The following is a 13,226-nucleotide window of genomic DNA, read 5'->3' as shown; positions in this document are numbered from 1 at the left end:
GATAGACCTCTCACTTAAGCCTCAGCACCACTTCCAGCTTTTTCTATATATGTGGTACTGGGAACCCAGGTCTTTGTTCAGCACTCTACCACTAAGCCAAACTCCCCGCCCCTCTAAAACTTTTTAAAGCAGAAAATCTTTGTTCCTTAAATTCTTCTGCTACTACAAAGCTTCACGATCTTAGTCATCTTCCTTTAGTATTATCTTGCCTCTCTTTTTTTTTTTTTTTTTAAATTTTTTTTTTTTTTTTTTTTTTTTTTTGCCAGTCCTGGGCTTGAGCTCAGGGCCTGAGCACTGTCCTTGGACTTTCTCAAGGCTAGAGCTCTACCACTTGAGCCTCAGCACCACTTCCAGCTTTTTTCTATGTATGTGGTACCGAGGAATCGAACCCGGGTCTTCGTGCATGCGAGGCAAGCACTCTACCACTAGGCCAAACTCCCGGCCCCTATCTTGCCTCTCTTAAAAGTACCTAAAAGTTTTTCTCAAGAAAATTTGAGAACACTTGCCTTAATGTCTTTTTTTTTTTTTTTTTTTTTGGGTAACAGTCTTTATTTGATCAATTTTTCCTAGTTTGAGAGAGGGAAATAAATTGGGGCAAGATATCTGAGACTTGTATACAAAAGTCAATTGGGCTAATTAGTCTATCACTTTATAGTACTGATTTTTATTCATCTTAAAAACTCCAGACAAGTTGAAATTAGACAATTCTATCATCACCGTAAGTAGCTTTTCAGATGTATTTGTGTTTCCAGTTAATGAACTAGATTTAACTTAGAATCCAAAATGGAACTAAAGTGGCAGATATAACAATGAAATACATCTCTGGTACATTTATTTCCCATAGGCGTATTTCCTTTGTAAGAAATTTTGTCATCCATGTAGGAAAGATAAAAATAACGCATCATTCTCCTAACTACCAGATAAATAAGAATTGCTTTTGATGTATCAATTTATTTTGATATTACTTAGTTGATCCTACACATTTGAGAACTGTGATTTTTCTTTTTTTAAGGTCTAAGTTGATGGTACTTGGACTCAGTTCCCAATGCTTTCACTCATTAGTTAGTGCTCTACCAAGTAAGCCACACCTCCAAACAACTTCCCACACTTCTTTTTGATCAGTTGTGGTGCTTGAACTCGGTCTGGCGTCTGTCCCTGAGCTCTTTTGCTCAAGGCTTGTGCTTTCCTACTTGAGCCACAGCTGTACTTCCAGTTTTTGAATGGTTAATTGGAGATGAAGGTCTCACAGGGACTTTTCTGCCCAGATTGGCTTCAAACCTTGATCCTAGGACTGCAGTTGTGAAGCATGGACACCCCCCCACCCTTTTTTTTAAGAGCTAGAGATGAGCTTTCCCCAGGGTTACGAATGTTTTGAGGTTGGAGGCATGAATCAGGTGATCGTGTGCAAGCCAATGACCGAAAACATTGGATACTGAGTTCACATCCCAGTCTCGGACAAGAAAGAAAATAAAAAAATGGAATGACTATTTAGAGTACAATAGTTGCGTGAGTCATAAGTAGGTCTTAAGTGTTCATAATTTTCTAAAATAAACTTATTTAAAGAACGTGTAGTGAGAAATGTCATATTCTTAAATACCCTGTTCTTTTATAATGACTTTAATTTTATAAAAACTTATGACTGTTAAAAATAGCTCAAAAGATTGTACAAAGGTAGAAAATGAATCTCCCTGTCTACAGGAAAATTCTCAAACTTTTAAGCATCCTCTCATTGGAGAAATCATGCAGTACACTGTATGTTAGCCTGTAATCTATTGCTTCCACATGACAGAATATCATAAATGGCACTTGAAAATATAGAATTTCTCCTGAGTATAATTTTTATTTCTGGAAATACTGAATTGACTAATTTGAAACCTTAGTTATACATTCCTTATATTAAAATAATGGGTTTTTTCTTTTTTTCTTTTTGCCATGTTGAGGATTGAATCACGAGAAAATATTTTTCTGAGTATTTAATTTTATGGTGGTTATTCATAAATCTTTTAGAAAATCCAATTAAAATAATTTACTATCTTTTCAAAATTGATACAATAGTTTTCATTAAATTCAGAATTTTTTGATTCCTTATGCCTCACTGCTCCGAAGCCTAACTATAATGGAGAGAATCAAGTTATCCTTGCAGCATAGGGCCTGCTGTAGGATTGAACGCCTTGTTAAGGAAGGTAATACTTTTATTCTCTAGATTAGATGGTGCTTCTTAAAAGTTATAGCAGGAATCAGTGTGAAGAAAATTTCACAACGATAAAACTGAAAATAATCATTGTTATGTTTACTTTTTCCTGAAAAGTCCCAAATGAGAATAAAGTTGTTTCTAAACTCTTGTTTTCTTAATGAATAGTAGTTTTTACATTTAAATGGAACTAAGGAAATGATACAAGTCTTCCATTTATTCTCTTAGGCAGGAGACTGGTTTCAGCATTTGGCCTACTAAGTTCCACATCCCAGGAATCTCTATAACATGCCCTATCCGCTCATCTTCATTCCTTGTTCTTGCTGTTTAATCAAAAAGTTTGTTCATACAAAAGGTAACATACAATTAATTTTTAAAATAAAAATTAACTCTTTGGATATATTTATATTTGGACAGTAAAGCATGGAAGTATTTATGCCTTGAAAGCTTTAGATAGTAATCTTGGGTTTTTCTTTGTACTAGGGCATTAACTGAGGATTTTGAACTCATAGCTAGTGTTGTACTACTTGAGCCATTTCTTCAGCTAGACTTTTTTCTGGTTAATTGAAGATAGGGTCTCACAAACTTCTCTGCTAGGAATGGAATTAAACTATGACCCTCTAGAGCTCAGCCTCCTAGATAGCTAAGATTACAGGTATGAGCCACTGGCCCCTGGCTCTGGGTAAGATATATATTAAAATATCAAACTGATAGTATGCATTGTGTTGGACTTTCCAAAAATGTGATCTCTACAATTTTTTTCTCACCATTTTATTCATAATGAGACCACAGAACCGTAATATGTCATATTTAGTCAAAATGCTGTGAGTCACTTGCTAATAAATATTTCCATTGTTACTTTACAACAGCCCTGTCTCTAAAGTTTCAAATAAAGGCTGATTTTAGAGTCTTAGTTATTAATGTTCTAGGGGCATTGCCAAAAAAAGCTACATGTCCTATATTCTGTGCCAGTTTCTTAAATTAGAATCTTGGATTGTATCCTTAGCGTGTCACTGTAGTGGTAGTGGTATTGCTAGGTTGCTATGATACAGTGCTTGTTCTATAATTTGTAGCATGAATCTTTCCTACATGAGATCTTACTTTAAGTTTCAAATGTGAGCAGAAGTAATTGGATATATGATCTATAAGACTATTGCTGTTACAAATGATTACACTTGCTTCTTTAGATATTTGTCTTTAAATGTAGAGAAGTAACAAAGACTTGATTGTTCCTCAGAAATTTATCACATTGATCTTATTGAAGATGACAAGAAGAAAAAAGTTTGTAATAGTATATTAATATTTAATCGTATTTCTACTTACTGAATGACATTATGGGCTGTATACTTGTGTATACATATATACATACACATGCATACATATACATATATACATATATACATATACATGTATATGTAAACATGAGTGTGTATATATATTTATATTCATTTTAATTTATTTTTTGGTGCTGGTCCTGGGGCTTGAACTCAAGAACTGGGTATTACCCCTGAGCTTTTTTCCTCAAGCCTAGTGCTCTACCATTTGAGCCACACAGCTCCATTTCAGATTTTCTTGTGGTTAATTGGAGATAAAAGTTTCACAGACTTTCTTGCTCAGGCTGATTTTGAACCACACAGATCTCAGTGTTCTGAGTAGTTAGGATTATAGGCTTAAGCCACCACCAACAGCCAGCTATAGGCTATATTTTATGGTAAGACACATTTAAGATAGTACCAACAAAGCCATATAGGAAAAAATTCCAAAATATGTTACTATACTAAATTTTAAAAATCAGTGAACTTTTCTTACGAACAACCATATATAATGTTACTTTCTTCATTTTATGTGTTGGTTTTGAAGTTCTCTTTTACAGTTGTTTCAATGACTTTATCAGTCTAGTTTAGTATAAATGAAGTGCAACTCTAAAGATAAAACAAGAGGACTGTAAGTTTATCTTGAGGGCTATAAGTTTGTCTTCTGATCACATTTGTGATGGTCTGAAGTTTATGTGACTGTTGATCAGTATCATTACCATAATTGATCTTTAAACTTCTACTGTCCTTCAGTAATACCTTAGTTATTTGATTTGAAGAAGGTTTAGAAACTAGAGACCAGGACTGGACTACATTTTATAAATAGTCTTATTAAGATATAGGTTTTTTTTTTTTATCCCTCTTCTCTCATTTCTCCCAGTACTTATACTATTTTTCTTTATGCTTTTTATTTTCCATTCTTTGTTATTGTTGTTGTTTTGCCAGTTGGGTTTGAACTCAGGGCCTGGGCACTGTCCTCGGACACTTTTTGCTCAAGGCTAATGCTCTGCCACTTGAGCTACATTGCCACTTCCAGCTTTTTCTGTGTATGTGGTACCGAGGAATTGAGCCCAGGGCTTTGTGCATGCAAGGCAAGCACTGTACCATGAGGCTATGCCCCCAGCCCTTATTTTCCATTCTTTAGATTGTATAATCTCTGTTGATGTATCCTCAAATTTCTTAATGCTTTCTAATGCCATTCACATCTCCTGATGAAGTCCCTTTAGTGAGTTTTAAAAAAATTATAGTTTTCAACTCTTTCTATTGTAAATCCTGGTGTTTTCTATGGGGAGGAGGCATTCTAGAGTTTGAATTTGGGAGCTCATGCTTGCTAGGCAGGCACCCCACCCCTATCCCTATTGTCCTGGTTATTTATTTTTGTGCTGGTACTGAGGCTTGAACTCAAGACTTCTCCCTCTCACTTGGCTTTTTCACTCAAGTTTGGCATTTTCCACTTAAGCCACACCTCTTACTTTCAGCTTTTTGCTGGCTAATTGGAGATAAGAATCTTGGATTATTCTGCTCTGACTGGCTTCAAACATTGGTCCTCAGACCTCAGCCTTCTGAGTAGCTAAGCTAGCATTACCAGGGTGAGCTACCAGTGCCCTGCTTTCTCTAGTTATTTTTGTCATAGGGTCTGTTTTTGCGTAGGCCAAATCCTGATCCTTGATTTTGATGTTGAATCTTGAATCTTGACCCTTCTACTTATGTTTCCTCCATAGCTAGGATAGCACAAGCTGCTGTGGGGCTTTTTTATGAACTTTTTACCTGAGTTGGTGTTGAAGTATGATCCTTCTGGTCTGTTTCTTATGTAGCTCGGATTGCCAGTATAGGTCACCACCCCAGCAGTGTCCTTTATTTAATGTGACATTGTCACCATACCTTTCTTCACTTCTTCAATCATGGTTTCTTCTAGTTCTTTAAATGCAATGCATACTGATCTGTCCTTCCTCCCTTTCTCTTTCCCTCCCTCCCTCCCTTCCTTCTTTTCCCTTCTCTCACGTCTGTTCTTCCCTCCTTTCCTGTTTCCCTCTTCCCTTCCCTCCCTCTCATCTTATCTCCTCTCCTTCTTTCTGTTCTTCATTTCTTTTTTATTTTCTGTGGTCCTGGGAATTAAACCAAGGGTCCCATATGTACTAGGCAAGTACTCTTCCACTTGAACTATGCACCCCACCTCCCAGCCCAGCTCTTTTTTTTTTTTTTATTTTGTTTCTTAAATAGGGTCTTACTACCTTGCCTAGGCTGACCTTGAACTCATGTTCATCCTCTGTTGATTCTCCTACCTTTGTTTCCTGACTAGATAGAATTACAGGTGTGTGCCACCTTGCTGGATTGAAGTTACATTCTGTTAAATCCATATCTGGTTTCTCTTTGAAGTTGTTTCTTCCGTTTGTGTTTGGTTTTTCTTTTTCCCCTAGTGTATAGGCTATATGTTAAAGAAGGGAAGGAGGGGAAAGAGAAAGTAAGAGAAGAAAGGGTATTGAATTTCACTCTTTGGGGGGCTTATTATTGTTGTTTGTTTTTGTTGTTATTTACATGAAGTTCCCCCCCCACCACTGATGCTCTTCAGAGAGACACAACTATCTCCAGTCACCCTGGTGACAGTGTATATAATCATTTGTCTTTTCCTGACCATCCCAGCTATTAAGTTCCACTGTTTTCCAGAAGACTCTTGTTTCCAACAGTACTTTGGAGCACAGATTGTTCCTCCACTGGCTAATAATCCAGTTAAATTGAGGCTTTGAAGGTAGTTTTCAGGGTTATTATTTGATCCTTGTTCTGTCACTAGTAGAGCTCCTCCAATCTGTTCCTGTTACTCGATCTCCCCTGAAAACAAGTTGATTTTGGTTTAGTCTGGTATTCATGGAGCATAGAAATGCTCCCATTCTGTTTCACCATAAACTTAAGGACCCTTGCAGTCCTTAAGAGTACACTTGGACTAGAATGCTTTTGTACTGTGCAGATGAATATTTTCTCTGGGAAAAGATGTGGACTAACTTTAATGTAAGGGTAAGGGGCAGTAACCTGAAGTCTTTTTGGTTTGCCAGGGTGACCAAGGTCCCAGCATTTCAGGGTACTTTCCAGAGTGGTATCTCTGCCTATGGGTAGATAGGTTGAGTTGACCCATTATTTCTCTACTGCCCTTGGGCAGAGCTTTGTCTCATTAGCAGGTGGCTGTAGATAGTAAGAAATGCCAGTGTCCTGTTTCTTACTGTTACTGAGTTTAAGGTGGAAGGATTGCTGTGTTCTTAGTCCAACGCTTTTGAGTGGCGTCCCTTCCTGACTTTAGCCAAGGCAGAAGGATCTATCTTGGTTCAAATACCATTGGTACTGAATTTTCAGACATTCCTGATTAGATGTTCCCATAATCTTTAGGATTATTTCTAGAGACTTTAAATGGTTTTTATTTATATTTGTAGACTGTGGATGTACAACTCAGTGGTAGACCACTTGCATGATGCCATGGATTTGATCCTCAGCACTGCAAACTATATGTTAAGGGCGAGAGTGTAGACTAGTGGTAGAGTGCTTGGCTAGCATGCATGAAGCCTTGGTTCCACATTCACAGGAAAAGCCAGAAGTGCTCATGTGGTTCAAGTGGTAGAGTGCTAGCCTTGAGAACGCTCAAGGACAGTGTCCAGGCCTTGAGTTCAAGCCCCAGGACTGGCAAAAAAGAAAAAAGTATCACCTTAATATAGGCAAATAGAAAGTTTCATTCTGCGTGTATACTTCTTTTATCTTTAGTACTTAGGAAATCCAGCTGTTTTAGTAGTTTAGTAAGACTACTTGTTTGTTTTGTTTTGTTTTTCTGTTTTGGGGCTTGAACTCAGGGCCTAGGCACTGTCCCTGCGCTTTTTTCCTCAAGCCTAGCACTCCACCACTTTGAGCCACAGCACCACTTACACATTTTTGGTTAATTAGAGAAGAATCTCACGGACTTTCCCACCTGAGCTGGCTTTGAACCACAGTGCTCAGATCTGAAGCTGATGAGTAACTAGGATTACATGCATGAGCCACCAGTGCCCACCTGGGTTGCTTGTTCTTTTGGAATGTCTCCCTCCTGTGCTTTGTCTGTCTGAAACGTGCTGCTATATAGAGAGCTAGTGTGATTGTTTCTGTTTCTCTTCTGCATCATAATCTGGATTTCCAGCATCAAAAATAGCTGTTTTATGTATTGTATTCACTTTTTAGTCGTTTACAGTGGGAGGTTCATTGTGCTGGAAAAAGTCTTGTGTATATTTTTGTCATCTTTAGCCAGTTTCTATTCAATAATGTATGATATTTGATGGACAAACTCATATATACAGTTTATGCCCATTTACTTTGTCTTATTAGTGTCCTTTGAACTTTTTTTTTTTTTTTTTTTTTGCCAGTCCTGGGCTTGAGCTCAGGGCCTGAGCACTGTCCTTGGACTTTCTCAAGGCTAGAGCTCTACCACTTGAGCCTCAGCACCACTTCTGGCTTTTTTTTCTCTGTATGTGGTATTGAGGAATTGAACCCGGGTCTTCGTGCATGCTAGGCAAGCACGCTACCACTAGGCCAAACTCCAGGCCCCCCTTTTTTTTTTAACCAGTCCTGGGCTTGAGCCCAGGGCCTGAGCACTGTCCTTGGACTTTCTCAAGGCTAGAGCTCTACCACTTGAGTCTCAGCACCTCTTCTGGCTTTTTTCCTATATATGTGATACCGAGGAATTGAACCCCAGTCTTCGTGCATGCTAGGCAAGCACTCTACTACTAGGCCAAACTCCCGGCCCTATTGATCATTTTTGTATTTTTACCTTTTTTCCCCCTGTAGATTGATTTTTATTATTTTTAGATGTTCTTTTAGGCATTCTAGTTACCAACTCTTTGTTGATTTTAAAACTAAATGTTTTATAGGTTTATTGTTCACATTTACCTTTTTATTTCTCTTGCAATTAATTTTTACATGTGACAGAAGGATATAATTCTATAGCCAGAGTATTGAATTTAAAAATTCCTTACTTACTTTTTCAAATACCAGCTCTGCATTTAGTATATAACTCTCATATATTAATGTTGTACAAGTGCACGTCAGCATGCTTCTGCATGCCTTATTCCCCTTACCCCCACTGGTCTTTTTCTATTCCTGTACCATTCCATGTAGTTTTAATTACTTAACATGTAAAATGACTTTTTCCTTCTACATCTTAAAAAATATCTACACTGTTCTTGGCTTTTTATTTTCCAGTTGAATTTTTTTTTTATTATTTGTCTATTTTTGTGGACCGTGAAGCTTGAACTCTGGGCCTGGGCACTGTCCCTGAGCTCTTTATTTATCTCAAGGGTAGCTTTCTACCACTTGAGCCATAACACCACGTTCAGCTTTTTCTGTGTATGTGGTATTGGGGAATCGAACTCAGGGCCTCATGCATGCTAGGCGAGCACTTTACCACTCAGCCACACATCTGGCCATCCAGTTGAATTTTAAAGAATAACTGTTCTGATTTCATCAAAACATTGTATTAAGATTTTTTTTTTGCCAGTCCAGGGACTTGAACTCAGGGCTTGAGTACTACTGTTCTTGAGCTTTCTCAAGGCCAGCACTTTACCGCTTGAACCACATCAACATGTCTGGCTTTTTTCTAGGTATGTGGAATCGAACCCGGATCTTAGTGCATGCTAGGCAAGCACTCTACCACTAGGCCAAACTCCCAGCCCATGTACTAAAGAATTTGATCCAAATTGCATTCCTCACATAGACTCATTGTTTCTCATATTGGTTCTTATTATCCATAAATATGAAAAATTTTTGTTTTTATGCCTTTATTTCAGTAAAGATTTACAGTTTTCTTCATGACCTCTTGGATTGCTTATCCTTGAAATTTAGTCATAATATTTATGAGGAATATTAGGCTACATGCAGAGGTCACATGCGGAAGTTTGGTAGTCAACTACTGAACACACAAAGTGATTTAGGTAGGATTCATGGGAGGAACCAGTAGCTAGGCTTAGACATTATGTAGCAAAGATATACTGTTTGCTCTTTTTTTTTTTGCCAGTCCTAGAGCTTGAACTCAGGGCCTGAACACTGTCTTTGGCCTTTTCCTCAAGAACAGATACATTGTTCTTGCTGTGTCCTGAATCCACTAAACCCAAACGTTTATTCTTTCATGCCACTGAATCTTTAGAGTAATTTACTAAGCCACAGAAAGCATATATACCAGCACCAATCTGCTTATGATTAGGCTTCTAAGAAGAGCTACCTATAGAAACCACTTAATCAGGATATACTGCTTTATTTTAGTTTATACACTAGTTTAGTTTATATACTAGTTTATACTTGTTAGTTTATGTCTGATGACTATCTACCTTTGGACCTTTTGTAGGTGATTTTTTTTTATCTGAAAAGCTTTTAATCTTTTCAAATGGACATCTAAATTTCCACAATGATGTACTAAATTATTAGAGTCATTTTTTCCTGTTTATTTGGTTTTCTTGTTACAGGCATTCTTTGAATATTTGTTGGTCCTTTTCATTAACATGTATGAATGAACAAAAGAAACGTTTTAGAAATTGGATGGGACTATTGACTATTTGGTTTTACTTAGAATAATTGTGTTTGGAACTAGTTAAAAATTGCAATGCATGAATCTTTCTCTGGGACTGTTCAATTTCTTTAAACCCCGCCCCCCCCCCTTTTTTTTGGCATGAAGCATGAATGCATGACTCCCTCCTGGAATGGGCTGGTAGACTATGAGGCATAGGAGACTATTTAATTCCACTGTTTTAGCATGCCTTAATCATGTCCTTTGTTCACTAAATCATTCTTTTTTTTTTTTTTTTTTTTTTATCAGTTGTGGGACTTGAACTCTGGGCCTGGGCACTTGACCCTGAGCTCTTCAGCTCAAGGCTACTGCCCTACCCCTTGAGCCACAGCCCCACTTCTGGCTTTCTGGTGATTAATTGGGGATAAGAGTCTCACGGACTTTAGTACCTGGGCTGGCTTTGAACTTCGATCCTCAGAGCTCAGCCTCCTTAGTAGTTAGGATTACAGTTATAAGCCACTGTGCTCAGCTAGATAGTTCTTAATCTTGAACTAATTGGAGTTCTGAGACCTTTGTAATTTCCTTTTTGTTTATTCTACTTTGTGACTTCTAAGGTTTGTCTTTTCCAGAAAATTGACTTTTCCAGAAAATGGTTAGAAATGTCTTACCTAAGGGCCTGGTTTTTTTTTTTTGTTTGTTTGTTTTTTGTTTTGCCAGTCCTGGGCTTCAGCTCAGGGCATGAGCACTGTCCTTGGGCTTTCTCAAAGTCAGAGCTCTACCACTTGAGCCACAGCACCACTTCTGGCTTTTTTCTATGTATGTGGGACTGAGGAATTGAACCTGGGTCTTTGTGCATGCTAGGCAAGCACTCTACCACTTGGCAGAACTCCCGGCCCCATAAGGGCCTGTTTTTATCTTTCTTTTTTCTTGTCTACTGTCATTCTAGAGGGATTGAGAAGAAATAAAATGGCCATTATTAATTAATATGCACTGTGAATCCCTTAAGTGGGATGAATTTAGAATACTGCATTTAGAATGCAGCCTGGGCTGGGCCTCAATGGAGAATGCCTATAATCCAGATCTGAGGATCAAAATTTGAAGCCAGCCCAGGCAGAATAGTTCCTGTGAGACTCTTAAATCTCCAATTAACCACTCAAAAACCAGAAGTGGAACTATGGCTCAAAGTGTTAGAGTGCTAGCCCTGAGCAAAAGAGCTTAGGGACAATGCGTAGGCCCCAAACCAGGTGGGTGTGGGGAGGAGAAAGCAGTCTGGCCTAGAATGCCACTTTTTTGGGGGGTGGGGAGGGGGGAGTTGATGGCTTGAGACGTGAACTCAGTGCCTGAGTGCTATTCCTGAGCTTTTTTGCTCAAGGCTCATATACTCTACTATTTGTGCCACAGCTCCACTTCTGGCTTTTTTTGGTGGTTACCTGGATATAAGAGTCTTGTGGACTTTTTTACGCAGTCCCACTCTGGTTTTGAACCACAGTCCTTGTATCTGAGTCTCTTGAGTAGCTATCATTATAGGTATGAACTTGTGGTGACTAGTTAGAATGCAGCTTGTAAAGAACTTTTACTGGGGCCAAGAGTTTGGCCTAGTGGTAGAGTGCTTGCCTAGCATGCACGAAGACCTGGGTTCAATTCCTCAGTACCACATACATAGAAAAAAGTCAGAAATGGTGCTGAGGCTCAAGTGGTAGAGCTCTAACCTTGAGAAAGTCCAAGGACAGTGCTCAGGCCCTGAGCTCAAGCCTATGACTGGCAAAAAAAAAAAAAAAAAAAAAAGAACTTTTACTATATAGGGAGTATTGCTGTTCTCCTTATATTCTAGGTTGTTGGAATCCAAGCTTCTTTATACATGTTTTATGACCATAGGCATACTGTTTTTCTTTTCTTTTCTTTTCTTTTCTTTTCTTTTCTTTTCTTTTTTTATACTAGTTGTGAACCACTAGTAGGATCTTAGAATATAAGCCACATATAGCTTGAAGGTGTATCTTTTCCTCAATTATGAGGGGTGGAGGGACAGATATTAAAAACTAAAGAATTTAGGAGACCTAACAGGTACTTGGTGAGTTTTAAAAGATGTGTTAATCCTCCAAAGTTGAAATCCCTCATTTCCCCAGAGTTGTCTGACTTTCCCTCTATTAAACACTTTGTAGGGTTTTTTTTTTTTTATGGTAGCATAACCTCTTTAGTGAGATCAAACAATAGTCATAATAAAATGGTAAGTAGCTAAATGTAATTAAAAAACATCTTCCAGCTAGGTTTAAAATTAATTATTTTGTAAAAGCCAAGAACATATGTTTTTCTTTTGAGATTATTCTTTAATTGTACCTTTCATGTAGCTTTCTTACTGGGATTTTGTAGAAGAGTGCTTTTAATAATAAGTCCTCAGCTCTAAGGGTGTTATTGAAGAAATGAATTGATATTGCAGGTCATTTTGTAATAGTCGTAAGCTTGTGATCATGTTTCCTAAGGCAACATAAAAATAAGAAATTTAAAATTGTTGAATGTGATACATTCAGTGGTTTGAACTGTTCTTTTGGTGGTGAGATCAAAATATACTCACAGGTTTGTGTGTCGGCATGAGGGTTTTTTCCTTGAGTTAAATGGAATTCACTGTGTCTTTAATATTCATATCATGTATGCATGTCACTTAAATATTTTAGACAAAATTAGTGTCCATTAAAAGTAGATGCCTATCATTTAAATTTGCAACTTATATGATTGGGTTATATTCCAACAAACGCATCTTAAGTCTGAAATACCTGTAAATAAAAAATACATTTGATATACCTAATACAGACATCATTGGCTGGCAACACAAACACCATGGGTATTAGTTGTTCAGCTTTGTGATCACAAAGCTGACTGGGAACTTTGACATTTTGCCGCTATTACCCAGCCTCCTTGAGAGGGTGTGTGCTCTGTATTTTAGGCCAAGAAAAGTCAGCATTCGAAGTAGTTTCTAGGGAATGCATACTGTTTTTTTCACTGCTTTCTTATTGTATGCAATACTCAGGGAATGTTGTTAAACAGTTACTCTGTCAACAGCCCCAACCCTAGTTGTTGTGTAATATATGGAGTTTTTTTTCCTGTGCACTTGTATATCTCAAAAGATGCTTTTATTTTCAAACTTTTAAGTAAAATTCTTATGACTGAGATAGTTAATTTTGCAGGGAGAATTCCAGGTGAAAAAGCTATGATTATATGAATA

General features: G+C 37.6%; 1 protein-coding gene across 2 annotated transcripts in view; it reads left to right on the top strand.

Annotated features, from left to right (window-relative positions):
* LOC150058421 (serine/threonine-protein phosphatase 2A 56 kDa regulatory subunit alpha isoform) overlaps positions 1-13,226 on the top strand; it is a 51,287-nt gene that overhangs the window by 10,321 nt on the left and 27,740 nt on the right. Inside the window, exon 1 of one of the 2 annotated variants that reach the window (XM_090341227.1) lies at positions 2,455-2,546. The exons of the other annotated variant lie outside the window; for it this stretch is intronic. Within the exon in view, the coding sequence (XP_090197353.1) occupies positions 2,480-2,546 (67 nt within the window). The 5' untranslated portion in view covers positions 2,455-2,479. Of the gene's footprint in view, positions 1-2,454; positions 2,547-13,226 lie in introns of those variants that run through there. 2 annotated transcript variants of the gene reach the window in all.

The sequence above is a fragment of the Megascapheus bottae genome, chromosome 10, assembly GCF_031878675.1.
Source record: "Megascapheus bottae isolate mThoBot1 chromosome 10, mThoBot2.hap1, whole genome shotgun sequence".
Lineage (NCBI taxonomy): Eukaryota > Metazoa > Chordata > Mammalia > Rodentia > Geomyidae > Megascapheus > Megascapheus bottae.
The sequence above is the reverse complement of the archived record's forward strand: the minus strand, read 5'-3'. Positions and strand labels throughout refer to the sequence as shown.